Consider the following 15,318-nt stretch of genomic DNA (forward strand, 5'->3'; position numbering starts at 1 on the left):
CGCTGGTCATGGAAACCGGGCACCGGCCGCCGCTGAATGAACACGCGTCGGGCCATGTTTTTGGTCGAGACTTATTTGGAGAGACAGGACGATGCCTGTGTTTATGATACGGCTTTGCAAGTCAAACAAACGGCAATCTGCACGGAGGAGACGAGCTATGATTGCAGGGTGCGTTCCAGAAACTTTGCATTCAAGATCACCACTAGGATGCTTCCAGGAACACGGCTACTCCCGGCTGACATTGAAGTGCACTTATGGACTATGGGAACACTTATGGACTATGGGAACATCAAAATGGACGGACTGTGCAATGGCCATTCAACTGCGGGCGACACACCGGGCCATAAAAGGGCATCATAAAACAGCGCCAGGTTGGCGATTCGCTGCCGGTGACGCTCGATAAGGACAGCGCGGCGTGCTGGGCCGATGAAGATCCTCAATGGGCAGCGTCGATCGCGAGCGCTGGGTCTCGCGGCCGACGCCGTCTCGCTCTCCTCCCGCGGCGCCCGTCAGCGGAGCGGGCCAACACGCGACGCGGCACGTCGACCGCAGTCATAGCAGCGCCGCCGCTGGTGCCATCGGAGCGAGGCGGCGGCGCCGGACGCGCGCCGGCCGGCCGCCCGCCGATCCGATCTCCGCCTGCAGCGCTGCACGGCCACACATGCTAAACGTATCAAGGCACGTGCACACGTACCTTCTTGGCGTCGCCGCTGCGCGGGAATGTGTTCATGGTAGACCGCTCAGCGTCGCGGCCCCGCAGCGCTGGCCTCACGCGGCACGAGCTCACGCCGCCACTGCGGTATCGATCAGGAGTCCGCCGCCGCTCACAGCTCACCCGCGAGCGTCAGCGCGCGCCCGGCGAGTCCCTGCACGGCTGAACCGCCCCCTCGTCCTGCACGCGTGGGCCCGTGCCCTCACCCCGCCGCAGCGCTCGCTCGATTGACGCGCTTGCGCCGCGGCGGCGGAGGCGGCGGGCTGCGCGGAGACGGTGGCGCCGCTCGGCGGACTGCGCTGTGAACAGACAAGGTATTGCACGGCTTGTATGTGGGCGGGCGGGCATGACGGCTCCGCAGGGACTTCACAGGCCAGCGGGCTTCGTACCCGATAGGAGCCATCGCTGTAGTCAGAAGGCAGGGTTTGTGAGAGTCACTGCCAGGTACGGGTGCGGGACATTTCTGATAATGGGCTCGGGCGAGCAATCTTTTTCAATGCATCTGTTCTGAACGTTAACACTGTGCTGCTTTCAAACATAATCAATGCGGATCTTACGAACGCAGCAGAATAACAGGACATCCTCCACCTTCTAAGACAAGATTTCTAGCAGAGCGTCGGCTCAAATACATCCGGTGCACGCATGGAGACTCCGCTTAGTTGGCTGGATCTCGCTTACGACATCATCAGATAAGCTGTTTTCCAGTCTCTGCTTCTTTCGCAGAGGCGTTTCCAAAGGTATGTGTGCGGTTGTTCTAAGAAGGCTTTTCAGTGGTTTTCTTTGTCAGGTGAGCAAGCCCAAAAGCTGCACTTCATGACGGTCTCATGCCCGCGGAAAAGCATATCAGGCCGCCCCGATTGGCATCGGCTCTCTGGTACCAAACCCCTGGGCTTATACCACGTCTTAACAACCCAATATTAAACACACCTACCAAAGCAATTGAACAAAGTAACAGAATCCAGTACAAATTTATGAACAATGCAAATAATCTATACACATATATATGATAAACTATGCAAATTAATAAACAAATGTTATCCACAACATTCCTGAGTCAAGTCTCTTGTAAAGATATCCGCACGTATGTGCAAGCGCAGACGCAGCATGCCTCGCTGCGCTGCATATAGCTTGTTCCGGCAGCTCGTGGTTCGCGTGCGCTATTTTTCTGCGCGCGCTGCTTTCAACGTTGGTTATTTCAGGAAGTCGCTAAGTACGTGGCAGCTCGAGCTGTAGGGTTTTCGCGGAAGCGCTGTCGCTGACGTCGATGCTAACGCTCCTTTAACGCATTCCAAACCCTTGATTTGCTCGTTGCAGATCGGTTCCCGGACGCTCTCCATCTTTTTGCGAAGGGTTCAGAGAACATCCCGAGAAGGGCGTGAAAGACGAGGTGCGTTAGAACCTCCAACCCTCCTCGCATCAAAATTCCGTCAAATTTATTATGACTGAAATAGCCATAGGTATGACCCTTCATCGGCATATTAGATTTTTGCTGAAACACAAATATCAGTCTGTTCATGTTTTTGAAAGGCCCGGCCGCATCTCCTACCCATACCTGGCACAGTGCCAGACAGTTGTCCTGCAGCTGCCGCTGGAGCCCGGTCACACACAGGATTGGTGTGAACGGCAGGGAGTGACGTGTCATCCGACACACAGGACCTGTGTGAACGGCTGGGTGTGACGTGTCATCCGACACACAGGATTGGTGTGAGCGAGTGGACGTGACGTGTCATTCGACACACAGGACCTGTGTGAACGGCTGGGTGTGACGTGTCATCCGACAACACAGCACACTGATCAGAGCAATGCCTTTCCGTCACAAGCTAGAGCGCACAGTGGCCGACAAATGGGGTAGCACGGACGGTCCTGCCATCGCGATCACCTGACGCCCGACGACGGCAGAGGCACGGAGATGTGACGCGCGCGCTGCCGGAGCCGTGTCTTGTCCTGCCCGCTCGGCAGGCGGCCGTTTTGAGTTCCGGTCCGGCAACATAGTAGACAACAGACGCATAGCCTTCGATGAACAGACCTAAACGTAGCTCCGGGAGAGAGATGTTAGCCCTTCAGCGACGATCGCGCTAAGATAACAATGTATATCAAGCCTGCAATGGTTGTGTACTCTGTAGGGTAGGGAGGAGGTGGAAAATATATTTTTACAGGGCTTTGTTCCCATGACCGCCAAAGCTCATACAACGGCTTGACAGGCGGGAAAGCTGCTCCTGCCTACTCTTCTACATGAGCTGTATTAACGTGGGGGACCGTATTGTGGCATCGCAGGAAAATCAGCAGCGAATTCTGTGGAGCTGGCGAAAGCTAGGCGCCCTACACAAGTCACGTTATCTCCGCAAAGCACTTGGACGGCACGGTCGAGGTCCGAGAACATGTCCTGTGTGCTAGGACTGCTGATAAATGCGCTGTCTACTCCAAGCACCGAAAATATATACGACAAAATAATGTTTCGCAATCACGGCTACTTCAAACGTAGCACAAACAAAGAAAACCGTTTTAACAGATCCTCAACTAATTTCTCTAGTAATGTGTGTCTGTCTTTGCGGGAACATTACATTAGGTCAAACAGGTATCAAATTGATCTTACACCGATTGCTGATTATCAGTACGCAATGTCTGCCAAAATAGTTCGAAGTCAGCCCATCCAAACGGCTCCCTCCAAACTGCTCAAAACATGATGTGCGGAGCCCTTCATGACGTGAACACATCAACGCGCTCCAACAATACGGAATAAAGTAACTATGTTCCTATTGATACTGATTGTTCTCCACTTCCAATCAGTAAATATTCACCAAATCAAACATTTGATCTATTCAAAACAATCGTCTTTGGCGGGTTAAGTCAAGTGTACCTCGGGAGCTTTGCAAGAAATTATGTCAGTCGAGTTACATCAAATATAAATCACTTTTCTGCACTGCTTTCCCTCACATTTGGGATTACATGGCAGACAACGGGCTTTATTTCGTCGGCCCTCCACATTTCCTGATTTTCAGATAAACCGGTAGCTGGACATCTGAAACAGTCGTTCCCATGCAAATTAGGCTGGGGAAAACAAAACTCCACCCAAGCGACCTTGAAACATCTCAAGTGACCTTGAAATATACGGCCCAACATCACATCTCAACGAATCTCATCACATCTCTCAATCTCTCAATCACATCTCATCGACCTCTACGATTTTGCTGACTTTCAGATAAGCGGTAGTTTGACGTGACACATCCTTTCCCACGCAAATCGGTGCTGTGACAAATTGAAGCAGCAAGCAGGACTGTATCACAGCTGGAAAAACAACATATGCGCATACATTTCTAGGACGTAGTGTCGCAAAATGAGTTCGGGGGCCGAGCAGTGACGAATGACGCAGCCCGCTCCTCTCCCAAATGCGCCAACAAACGGGCTTCTCCCCGGATCTGGCCCACTTTCTTCCCAAAGCTAAGACGGGCTTAATCCCAAGTTGGACCGGGGAGGGGCTATACATCCCTCCGCCTGAACTGAACAGGTCTCTACCTCTCTGCCCATTTCTCTCGAATGGAGAACTGCAGCAAAAAGATATCGTGAATCTGAGTTATGAACAGTGACAATCATATGTGCTTGGTTTTCCGTGCAAGATAGGAGAGATTGCACAATGGCACTTCCCATTCCCCAGTAAAAAGTCGCAGCTTAATCCACGGCCATGCTCACGCAAACCTTGTAAACATGGCAGGTAAATGTACAGATAGCCTAAATGAGAAGATTAACTCAAAAAAAGAACGACAATCATCAAGCACCACGCCGGCGTGGCGGGCCGTCCTGCTCGACGCCTGTCTGGGCACTGCGAGCCGACAAAGCCGAATACTTGGGGGAGGGGGGGGGGGGGTCTGACCGGCTAAGAGCGCTTTAAATCGGTCCCACGGACAAGACGGGGGAGCCGCACGACCGCAGCGCCGGCCAGCCCGGCCGAGACCCGCCCCAGGCACTTGAGGCCGAAGGCAGCAGAGAGCGACGGCTACCCGCTGCCAGTGTCGGCTCCTGCGAGTCGATGCCGCCGCCTGTGTCAGCCCCTTCGGTTCGATGCCGGCGCCTGTGTCGGGCGCTGCGGATCGCTTTCGATGTCTGCGTCGACCCTGAGGGTTCGCTGCTGGTGGCGTCAGCGGAGAGTCCGCAGGACGCGGACAGACACCTGGGCATCTCCACATCCGCGTGGCAGTCTGCTTGATTGATGCGTATTGCGTACTGCAAACAATATGGCGAGAAGAGAGAGAGAGAAGAGAGATGTCCGGGGGGCGTATGATGAGAGAAGAGAGAGAGAGAGAGGAGGAGAGAGAGAAGAAGAGGAGAGAGAGAGAAGAGAGAGAGAGAGAGAGAGAGAGAGAGAGAGAGAGAGAGAGATAGAGAGAGAGAGAGAGAGAGAGAGAGATAGAGAGAGAGAGAGAGAGAGAGAGGAGAGAGAGAGAGAGAGAGAGAGAGAGAGAGAGAGAGAGAGAGAGAGAGAGAGAGAGAGAGAGAGAGAGAGAGAGAGAGAGAGAGAGAGAGAGAGAGAGAGAGAGAGAGAGAGATAGAGAGAGAGAGAGAGAGAGAGAGAGAGAGAGAGAGAGAGAGAGAGAGAGAGAGAGAGAGAGAGAGAGAGAGAGAGAGAGAGAGAGAGAGAGAGAGAGAGAGGGAGAGAGAGAGAGAGAGAGAGAAGAGAGAGAGAGAGAGAGAGAGAGAGAGAGAGAGAGAGAGAGAGAGAGAGAGAGAGAGAGAGAGAGAGAGAGAGAGAGAGAGAGAGAGAGAGAGAGAGAGAGATAGAGATAAGAGAGGAGAGAGAGAGAGAGAGAGAGAGAGAGAGAGAGAGAGAGAGAGAGAGAGAGAGAGAGAGAGAGGAGAGAGAGAGAGAGAGAGAGGAGAGAAGAGAGAGAGAGGAGAGAGAGAGAGAGAAGAGGAGAGAGAGAAGAGAGAGAGAGAGGAGAGAGAGAGAGAGAGAGAGAGAGAGAGAGAGAGAGAGAGAGAGAGGAGAGAGAGAGAGAGAGAGAGAGAGAGAGAGAGAGAGAGAGAGAGGAGAGAGAAGAGAGAGGAGAGAGAGAGAGAGAGAGAGAGAAGAGAGAGAGAGAGAGAGAGAGAGAGAGAGAGAGAGAGAGAGAGAGAGAGAGAGAGAGAGAGAGAGAGAGAGTAGAAGAGAGAGAGAGAGAGAGAGAGAGAGAGAGAGAGCGAGAGAGAGAGAGAGAGAGAGAGAGAGAGAGAGAGAGAGAGAGAGAGAGAGAGAGAGAGAGAAGAGAGAGAGAGGAGAGAGAGAGAGAGAGAGAGAGAGAGAGAGAGAGAGAGAGAGAGAGAGAGAGAGAGAGAGAGAGAGAGAGAGAGAGAGAGAGAGAGAAGAGAGAGAGAGAGAGAGAGAGAGAGAGAGAGAGAGGAGAGAGAGAGAGAGAGAGAGAGAGAGAGAGAGAGAGAGAGAGAGAGAGAGAGAGAGAGAGAGAGAGAGGAGAGGAGAGAGAGAGAGAGAGAGAGAGAAACATGTGTTCCACTGCTATGCTACAAAACACGCGTCTCCAGCACCCTTGTATTTGAGCAAAAGCTTGGGAACAATACAAAATCAATCCTCCACCATCCCGTTTAAACATGCGCTCAGTCTCCTGTAAACAGAATGGTCCGATGTGCACGCGAAGCGCGCCTGGCTCTCGCCGACCCCCTGATGAACTTCACTTACAGCCCGGATAAAAAGTAAAAACATAAACCTGAGTCAGACATGGCAACCAGTAAGCAAGTTTTTAACAAAACGGACAAAGGCCCTTCAGGGTATTTGAGCATCTATGTACCTGAAGGGTTGACATCAAGTGCGTAAAGTACTTCACGGCAATGACATCTCACCACATGCCACAACAGTAATAATAATATATCAAGGATCACACAGCCACTGTGAGTGAAGTGTTTCCCATCCATTAACCCAATACAAGAGGGATAAGTACATGATGAATCTGAACAATACTCACGGGATAAACTTATGTAGCATTACAACACACCTTTTGAAATTGGAATGCACATCCAATTCAGGGAATGCGTGATTAACAAAATACTGATTTGTCACTGTCAATGGCTGAGACTTCATTCACCCCTCCCAAAGGTGGGCAATGCAACCCACCATTGCTAATGGTGAAACTCTACGATACATTTGCTCGCTTTAGCTCGCTCTTCATTCCTTTGAGATATGCTTTGCAAGCATGCATGCATGTTAGACACACAGACATCTACCCAAGCTGACAGTTTTCTTCAGCAGCCTCTCCCATCCTGGATTAGTTGCTCAGCACCAGCCACTACTCATCAGCAACTGAGGCAGCTCAGCTCAGCAGAAGTTGCACCTCAGCAGGAGCCTACGGCCGCCTTCTCGGGCAGCAGCACAGCAGGAGCTGCGTTCGCCGAGCCTCCTCAGCAGGCGGTGAACCCGCCGTCTACCGGCAATCGGACGCCGCTGATCATCGCGGCCCGGTCGCTGAGCAGGAACACCACCGCGTCCACCACGTCCTCCACCTCGGCGAAGCGGCGGAGCGGGATGGCGCGCAGCATCGGCTCCGCCTTGGCCGGCTCCGACCAGCCGAGCCGCCCCATCTCAGTCAGCACGACAGTGGGGTTGACGCAGTTGACGCGGATCCCCTGCGGCCCGAGCTCCAGCGCCATGACGCGCGACAGCTGATCCAGCGCCGCCTTCGACGCGCAGTAGACAGCGTGGTCGGCCAGCGGCCGCATGCGACGCCTGCGACGACATGTTGACGATGACGCCGCCCTCGCCGCGCGCGAGCATGCCGCGCGCCACCACCTGCGACGCGTTCACCACCGCCTTTAAGTTGATGCCGAACACGGCGTCCACGCTCTCGGGCCGCACTTCCATGAACGGCTCCAGCACGGCCAAGCCGGCGTTGTTGACAAGACTGTGGATGGGGCCGAGCGCCTCGAGCGTGGCACGCGCCGCCGCCCAGTCGCTCAGGTCACAGGCGACGGTCTCAATGGCCGCACACTCGGCCTTCAGGCTGTCCAGGTCGGCCTGCGTGCGCGCCACGGCGATGACGTGGGCGCCGCACGCGGCCACGCGCAACGCCAGGCCTCGTCCAATGCCGCGGCCGGCGCCAGTGATGAGCACACGCTTGCCAGACAGGGAGATATTCATGGCAGTGGGTGGGCAGGGAAGTGATAGTCTTGAATGCTCAGGTTTGTCTGGAAGTATAAAAAGATCAGCTTCTGTTACTTGACAACCACAAAACTCACACATATCACTGAATGTTTCTATTTGGCTGTCAGTTGTTAAGTTTAAGCTTGGATGACATTCTCCTTGAAAGAGAAATCAAGCTTTACCAGAATATACAAAGCCCAGACTGCAAAAAAATATGTTTTACACTGATGCAAAAAATTCAGTGCACATATATTGTAAATTTTGACACTCAGAGCTTGGTTAAAATGTGGCCATTAAGGCTTGCAGAGCTAATATTTCAAGGACCTATGATGCTGAAAATGAAACTTTACACAAAATTGCCCCAAAACATTTTTCATGCTGAAGTAATAAGAAAATTCTAAGCATTATGTCCTGGCCTGAGCTTGATACACATGAGTGAAAGGTCCAGCACAGCAATCAATGTGGTGCAAGAGTCCAGCACAAGTGCATGTACCTCCTGAAGGACAGTACAATGCCTTGATTGTATGGAATACTGGTTATATAAGTTAGGGGTGCTTGTGAGGAACATTAAGCATGCAGACAAATCAGCGATCCTGGCCTCATTCCTAGTAGAATAACCAGGCGAATGAAGGGCTACATGGACTGACAAATCGGCTACATGCTTCAATTGAAATAAATATCAGTAGCAAAACTCCTATTATTCAGAATGCCGGTTTGTGGCGGTGCTATCCGTTTGTGGTGCAGTATTATATTGTACAGCATCATCAAAAATAAATAATATGACCGAATCACGCACCCAGCGACCGCACCCCCAACCTCGCTGCCACAAGCAAGGTGATACATACCTCGCCACGCGCTTCTCTTAGGCGGTTAAGCTGCGTTTTTAATTGCACCGACTGCGTCATTTTGAGCCCATATATGATGACTGGCAGCAGTTACAGTGAGCTGTTCAATGACGTCATGCAATTGGATAAAGAACGTCATTGAACAGCCTCAGGGTGTGGCATGCTTAGTATCATGTGAGAAAGCCTTTTATTATGGTTGAAAAATTCCTAAAATTATGCATTTCTGACCAATATACTTAATAACTATGTGGGTGCTTAGGAACTGTCAGCCTCCACCCGTGTGTTTTGACCTAAATGAGCATAGTGCTTGCACTGGCCTATCGATCAAACAGGAACCCTGATGCTTTCTCATTTCTTGAAGATGTTTCTTTCTCGTTCATTCAAGCCGACTGCTCGCTTCATCCTCGTCAAGAAGTCATCTTGACAATGATGAAAACTATGCACGAATATAATATACTAGATTCCACCAAATTATATCCTAAATTTGAGTCCTTTTTCAATCTGGGCTCCTAAAAGTACAAACAAATGACGTAGCTGTTTCGTTTTTGGTTGCAATGTAGTTGACAATTCAGCCATAGTCACGTGCCGCTTCCTCACTCCAGTGTTCTGTGGCGATTTAACTCTTGTTTTTGACCACTTTCCCCTCCCCCATCCCATTCTTATGCGTACGACTCCGCTCCTGTATCCGCCCAACACACAAATGATATGTAAATGGTGGTAGCTGAGCAGCCGTATATAGATGTGCCTCTCGCCACTGATTTTAGAGCAACCGCCCCGAATTTCCGCAATGCTGTCCACTCAGCCACCGTCGGAACATTTCAGGAGCGTCCCAGATCTGGTCGGCCTGGAAATGCTTGGTGGTGGAATGACGCTGTAACAGGTCATGGGCACTCGACGCAAGGCTCTCAGAGATTTGCACAAATGGATTTACGCCCGTCATGCAGGACTGTCTGCGAGCGCGTGTTCTGACACGTTGCGTCACAAAACAGTCGACATGGCGGGATTTTGCCTCGACGTGCAACCGCCTTATGCCTTTAATAGATATTTGGGAATACGTTTGCTCTTTTCCCTCTCGCCGAAATTATATGAGTGCTTACCCACGGTTTACGAGAGGTAATGACGTAACCGAGATTCATGAAGTCACACATTTGCACAGCACTGCTGCTGTGTTCTCTTTAAACATCCACTCCCCAGCACTAACCGAAGCTTAGCTGACAGTTTCCACCCTTGAGTTCACCTCTGATTGCGATGAAGCTTCAACACTCCTTTTATCGTGTGTGAACTCGAACTGTCCATAACCAAATGTGGCGACCTTGGTTGGCCCAGATGAGCCGCCTCACCCTTTTTTAAACAAATTGTCTACTTTTGACTTGTCAACACTTCTGATCACAATCAACAATATCTGGACCAATCATACTTTCCCAGACGCGTGGCTTCACGGCACGGTTACTCCAATCGTGAAGCCCGGCAAAGACAGGCTGTCCGCGAACTCATATTGTCCAAATCGCACGCAAATTGAGCATGTAAGGTCGTGGAACGGATGGTCAATACACGAAACAAGTTAGCTGTTAGACGCCTTCCAAAGTGGATTCAAAAGTGATCATGATGCAGCAGAAAGCATGCGTCTCACACAGCTGTACAGGCCAACTAGGATCGACGGCGGCCAACCGTCGCTGTGTTCATGGACCTCACATCAGCATGTAACAAGTTCATCGCGATACCGTAATCTGCAAGCTGCATGCTTGCAAACCTTAGGGGCCACTTGGCCTTTTTTGTAATTTTTACAGACTTCAATTTCTCAGCTCAACTGAATTCAACTCAGAATTCTCAGCTTTACAAAAGGCAATTGATCATTATGTGAATTGGTGCTCAGAATGGGACTTCCTTCTCTCCGCTCCAAGTCCGCTAAGCTCCTTTTCAAACGGGTCCCGTACCGTCACTTGCCGACTCTCCACAAATTGTTGGTATTCCTATACCATTCTACAAGTACCACAAATTTCTGGGAATAACAATGGACTCGCGTCTAACCTTCCAAGTTCACATAGAGAATATAACAAATCGTTGCTTAGAATGACTTCACGTCCTCAAGAACCTTTCTGGTCATACCTGGTGTGCAGACCGAATGACGCTTACCACACGTTATAAAAGTCTCATCCGGTCAACACTGCAGCACAACTCCTTTATATCCAGCACTATTTCGGTCACCCTTTGCAAATGCTTGGAGGCCGTTCAACCAGCCTGCCAGCGCCTGATGTCAAGGGCCTGCCGCACGGCCCAGTTCTCGCCATCCGTGCTGACACCAACCTGCCAGCGCTGGCAGACCGGAGTTATTTCTTGCTACTTCGGCACCGCTACAAACCTCCAAGTTAGCTAAGCCACGCGGTATGTGCTGCTCTGGAAACCAATAGACCGCGCCCTCAAAGACAGCAGCGAAGTTCATATTTTCCGCCCGACGCTGTCAAACAGGCGCGACGAGCTCTTGACATTCCATGTATCCGTGTTGCTTATAACGACTTCCGCTGACGCCTGTCTGGCTTCACAATGATCTCTCAAAAGGGTATCTATTTAAATCTAAAAAAAACTTACCTGTCTCCTGTCGAGGTGCAATCCGCCTTGCTGGAGTACAGAAACACGCACGCCGAATCCGTTTTCTTACGAGTAGTAAGAAACATATACTAAGTAAGTATACGCTGTAAAACGAGCCTTGTTACATATCAGTCGGACGTATTCCTCAGGCTATGATATGCACAGACTTCAGGGCATCGCTGCAGGCCCTTCAGCGAGTTGGTTTCAACCACCCCTGAGGGTATAACATTCATAACATGATGCTTTCGTTATCTACCGACCAGCATGTGACCTTTCTGTCGATACCGAAACATTGTGGTGTCGCGGGAAATGTCCTCGGCACCCTTGCGAGCGAAGGTGTCCATCTACTAACGCCTCTGGAAACGTCTCTGGCATTAGGTCATGTTCTTCATTTAGCTAAAGCCCGTTTCACTCGGTAGTAGCAGAATGGGTGGGATGTTTCGCATGCTAGCCACATGCGTCGGAATCAAACCCGTACTCCAACCACGGGCGACATGTCGTCAGAACAGGCAGAGAGAAGTGGTCTTTGTGCGTTTGAGATGTGGTCACACTCGTCTCATCCACAGCCGCCTATTCGGTCGCTCTGCACCGCCGGTCTGCGAGACTTGTGACGTCCGGCTTACGGTAGAAAATGTATTGGTTGGACGTACTGATCTAACTCGGGAACGTCTCTGTGTCACCAGTTACTACTCGCTGGCGCGCCGCCTCCCCCACACCCTACAAACGCTGCTAGGCGGCAATGGACCAGCCTTAACCGATCCTTTTCTGGACTTCGTGATTAAATCGAAATTGGGTACGAAAGTCTGCCGAGAACTGATTTACCACTGGACTCTTCCTGCCCTCGTGATGCATACGCACAATGACGGACAATGTAACCATGTAACGGGCCGGCACCACCGTAACCGAGTTTTTACTCCCGGTTTTCCCCACATATATGCAATAAATTGTGATCTTGAGTGACTGTTCTTATCGACAATGTTTTTCACATTCCTTAGTCTAGCAAATTAAAACTGCATATCTGTGGTTTTCCCGTGCTCTCTTTCTCTATAGTGGCTGCCTGACTTATTAAGGATCAGCCGGTTTCGTGCGATAGATCGGGGGCCCCGCTTCCCACTGCTGGCGAATGACGTAAGCTGAGGCTACTAAAAAAGGAATGGACGTTGCCAAGAGCCTTGGCGTCGCCTACGCGTAATGGTAATTTCTTGGCTCGTGGGCACAGTTGCCCGAACTTTAGAAGTTAGGGATTGCACCATGTCTAAAAAGAATGCAGTTGCTTACATCAAACCTCCAGAACCGGCATTTTTGACCGCCTTTAAGAAGCAGGCGGGGTTTAAGGAAAGTCCATCGGTAGATACAAAGGTAACTGGCCATTTTTGGGTGATTGTGAAATAATTTCTGATAGTCCCCACTCAGTGAGCCCGTCATTCCACTGATGTAAACCTGGGCAAGGAACCTCAGCCATGATGCGTGTTTTGTACTTCTTTGACAAGGTATATATCAGTTTAACACTTCAGAACAACATGCTTGATTAATGTTTTGCGAGGGCATTAGTTTTTGTAAACCATCTTGTAGTGGGCTGATGGCTCACAGACCTTATCTTGTTTAAATTGTATTTCTCAGTGGACTTAGCCCACTTATGAACAGTAGACTTTTTCATATGCATTATGTAAGAAGCATGGTAGCAGTTTATTTTGATAACCAATATGACCAGTAAATAATGCCCCAAAGAAGATATGTTCTATGTGATGTCAAACTGTGTTAAATTTTTTGTGATATTCCAACCAAAAATGTTGAGTCCATGTCCCTTAACAGACACTAGAGGCCAGTTTCACCTGGGAGGGGAGGGGGGGGGGGGGCAATGTCCTAACAAAGCTATGCGAATCAACATCCCAGAAGTGGTGGCTATTTATTTTGTTGTGCTTCTAGGGCAGCATTCCAAAATTTATCCAGTGTGGTGTTAAGGATAAAACTATGGATTTATGCTGCCAGGATCCTGGCTTTTTAGTGGTATACCATGTGATTTGTTGGTGCTAATATGTTACCCTCTGACCCCAAACCCAGATATCTTAACTGCCCAGCTCATTTGTCAAACTAGATGTGCTCCAAAGCTGAGTTAACTGATGCATAGTTTGATGCTGGTTGGAGGGTTTTGAGCAAGGGATGTGCAAAGCACGAATCTCAGATAGCATGGGCTGCACTAGCATGAAAAACATTGACACCCATGCCACCCAAATGGTGTAATATTGAAATACTGCACATAGGCAATATGACAAATCAGCAAGGCAATATGGCAAATCAGTATGTGCCAATGTGCAAGCAAGGCATTTGCTGCCCCAGATTCCCACATTATTGGTGTGCTGAACCTGGTGTATGCCTGTGTCACACTTGGCAAGGCCAAAATATGCTGATTTTTCAGGTTGTCTTCCTTGAAAAATATTGTGGTAGTATTTCTGTCTGAAAGCATCTTGCAATATAATTTAGCATGGAGGGATTGCCTTTCATGTGCGGGAATGGAATGTACTGGACTTTTAATGTTCAGGACCATGGACTGCCTTCTGATTTACAGCATGCAAATCCCAAATTGATGTCCCTTGTGCACCACACATGTCATGTTCCAGAATTATCTGTATTTTTTGAATTCCAAAACAAATAGCAACCATTTGCCCAGTCTCAGCTGAACACCACCCAAATTCTTCCTGACGAGCATTACTCAGTCAGTGGACACAGACTACCTGAGTACAGGTCTTCACCACCTGTGTGTTGTCATTCAGCGGGAGGAGCTCGGCTTCGATGACGATCAGGCAGACAAGGACGACGAGAGGCCCACAGTGGTCGTACTCGAGCCAGGCCACCTGACCGAGCAGGAGGTGGCTGCTGCAAAAGAACTTGGTGCTGAAGAGATCCCTGAATCAGAAGGTATGTGCACTGCATAGTGGTGGCCACGTATAGTTCCAGCTTGTAGGGTCGAAATCGTGCCATCTACCATGGCACCCATTGGTTTTGCAGCATGGAAAAGGGAGCGTGTTCTACAGAGAGCAATGTCTTTCGTCAGGTAACCCTACTAGTAAGCATATAAGTCTTGCATTTTCGACCGTCCGTCGGCTATTCCCCCCGACCACCCTCCGACGATGGGGAGGGGGGGGGGGGGCAGGCGGCCAGGCTCCATGATCAGTCAGGCTCCAGTCGTTTTATTTGACTGACATGGAATGGAACTCGGTAACATTCTGTAAACGGACCAAGTGGGTGGCTGGTATGCAAGCATAAATTACCCGTTCAAGAAATAAAAGCTCCGCGCGCCTATGTCGCTCCTGCCCGCCTTTGAACAGGGTGACCTCACGAAGCGGGCGCGGCAGGCCTAGGAACGCCGTCCACTCGGCCGACAGGTTTCCAACATGTTCTGACTCATCCGAGCCCCTTTCGCGACTCTTTCATGTTTCGTAGTCAGTGAACGCCGCAGTCAGTCACACCTACGTCATCGGAGAGAGAACACGGGCCACCAGACGGCCGTCAGCCTAGACCGCCCACTCCGCAGGCGGTCGCCGGCCAGTGCCGTGGCAAGCGCGCTACGCCGTTTCGGCTGAGCTTCGCTTGTCACGAAGAATTTGGAGGGTGTCGTGTTCCCCTCCCCTTGCCGTGGGCTGGGTACAGCCTGGGACCCGCAGCCCAGCGACGAGACGTCCCAGTCCCATAATGTAAAATAGTGTGAGGTTACTGATCGGCTATGGATGTATCGCTTTCAGAACCTCCCGTCGATGGCAGGATCCGTTTCAAGAAACCGAAGAAGAGGCAAAATGAAGAGTCGGAGGGTGGCCAGCAAAAGAAGAAAGCTAGTTCGTCCAAGAAAGTGAAGAATAGCTCGTTGTTATCGTTCAATGAGGACGAAGAGGACGGGTAGCTAATGTTTTTGCCACCATCCGCATCGACCGATTACTTCGACGGTGGTTTCTTGATGCCATTTCACAATTATCGCCCATCATGTTACCATCGGTCATACATTTCACCTGAAATACACGTATGTCGAGAACAGGCTGTTGCGGAACTGCCGATGATGAACC

At 50.6% G+C, this 15,318-nt stretch overlaps 3 protein-coding genes across 3 annotated transcripts in view; 1 reads left to right on the forward strand and 2 right to left on the reverse strand.

Annotated features, from left to right (window-relative positions):
• Positions 1-912, reverse strand: part of LOC119105803 (breast cancer anti-estrogen resistance protein 1) — a 39,064-nt gene extending 38,152 nt beyond the window's left edge. Inside the window, exon 1 of the mRNA XM_037229318.1 lies at positions 695-912. Within this exon, the coding sequence (XP_037085213.1) occupies positions 695-730 (36 nt within the window). The 5' untranslated portion in view covers positions 731-912. The remainder of the gene's footprint in view (positions 1-694) is intronic.
• A 5,304-nt stretch (positions 913-6,216) lies between these two features.
• LOC119105867 (L-xylulose reductase-like) lies at positions 6,217-8,663 on the reverse strand. The gene is given in 3 exon segments (XM_037229421.1): positions 6,217-7,411; positions 7,413-7,876; positions 8,629-8,663. Coding segments are annotated over 2 exon segments (735 nt in total). The 5' UTR covers positions 7,830-7,876; positions 8,629-8,663; the 3' UTR covers positions 6,217-7,093.
• Positions 8,664-12,421: 3,758 nt separating this feature from the next.
• Positions 12,422-15,287, forward strand: LOC119105665 (uncharacterized protein KIAA1143 homolog). The gene is made up of 3 exons (XM_037229130.1): positions 12,422-12,622; positions 14,035-14,179; positions 15,004-15,287. The coding sequence occupies exons 1-3, from the start codon at positions 12,455-12,457 to the stop codon at positions 15,156-15,158; spliced, it is 468 nt and encodes a 155-aa protein (XP_037085025.1). The 5' UTR covers positions 12,422-12,454; the 3' UTR covers positions 15,159-15,287.
• Positions 15,288-15,318: the final 31 nt, after the last annotated feature.

This window comes from Pollicipes pollicipes, unplaced genomic scaffold (assembly GCF_011947565.3).
Source record: "Pollicipes pollicipes isolate AB1234 unplaced genomic scaffold, Ppol_2.1 Scaffold_6138;HRSCAF=7277_pilon_pilon_pilon, whole genome shotgun sequence".
In the NCBI taxonomy this organism is placed as follows: domain Eukaryota; kingdom Metazoa; phylum Arthropoda; class Thecostraca; order Pollicipedomorpha; family Pollicipedidae; genus Pollicipes; species Pollicipes pollicipes.

Excerpts from the sequence above, each read along its gene's own strand:
- LOC119105665 (XM_037229130.1), top strand. The coding sequence starts at position 12,455 with ATGGTAATTTCTTGGCTCGTGGGCACAGTTGCCCGAACTTTAGAAGTT. Across the intron at positions 12,623-14,034 it reads GTCCATCGGTAGATACAAAG|CGGGAGGAGCTCGGCTTCGA; the intron begins GTAACTGGCCAT and ends GTTGTCATTCAG. Across the intron at positions 14,180-15,003 it reads AGAGATCCCTGAATCAGAAG|AACCTCCCGTCGATGGCAGG; the intron begins GTATGTGCACTG and ends TATCGCTTTCAG.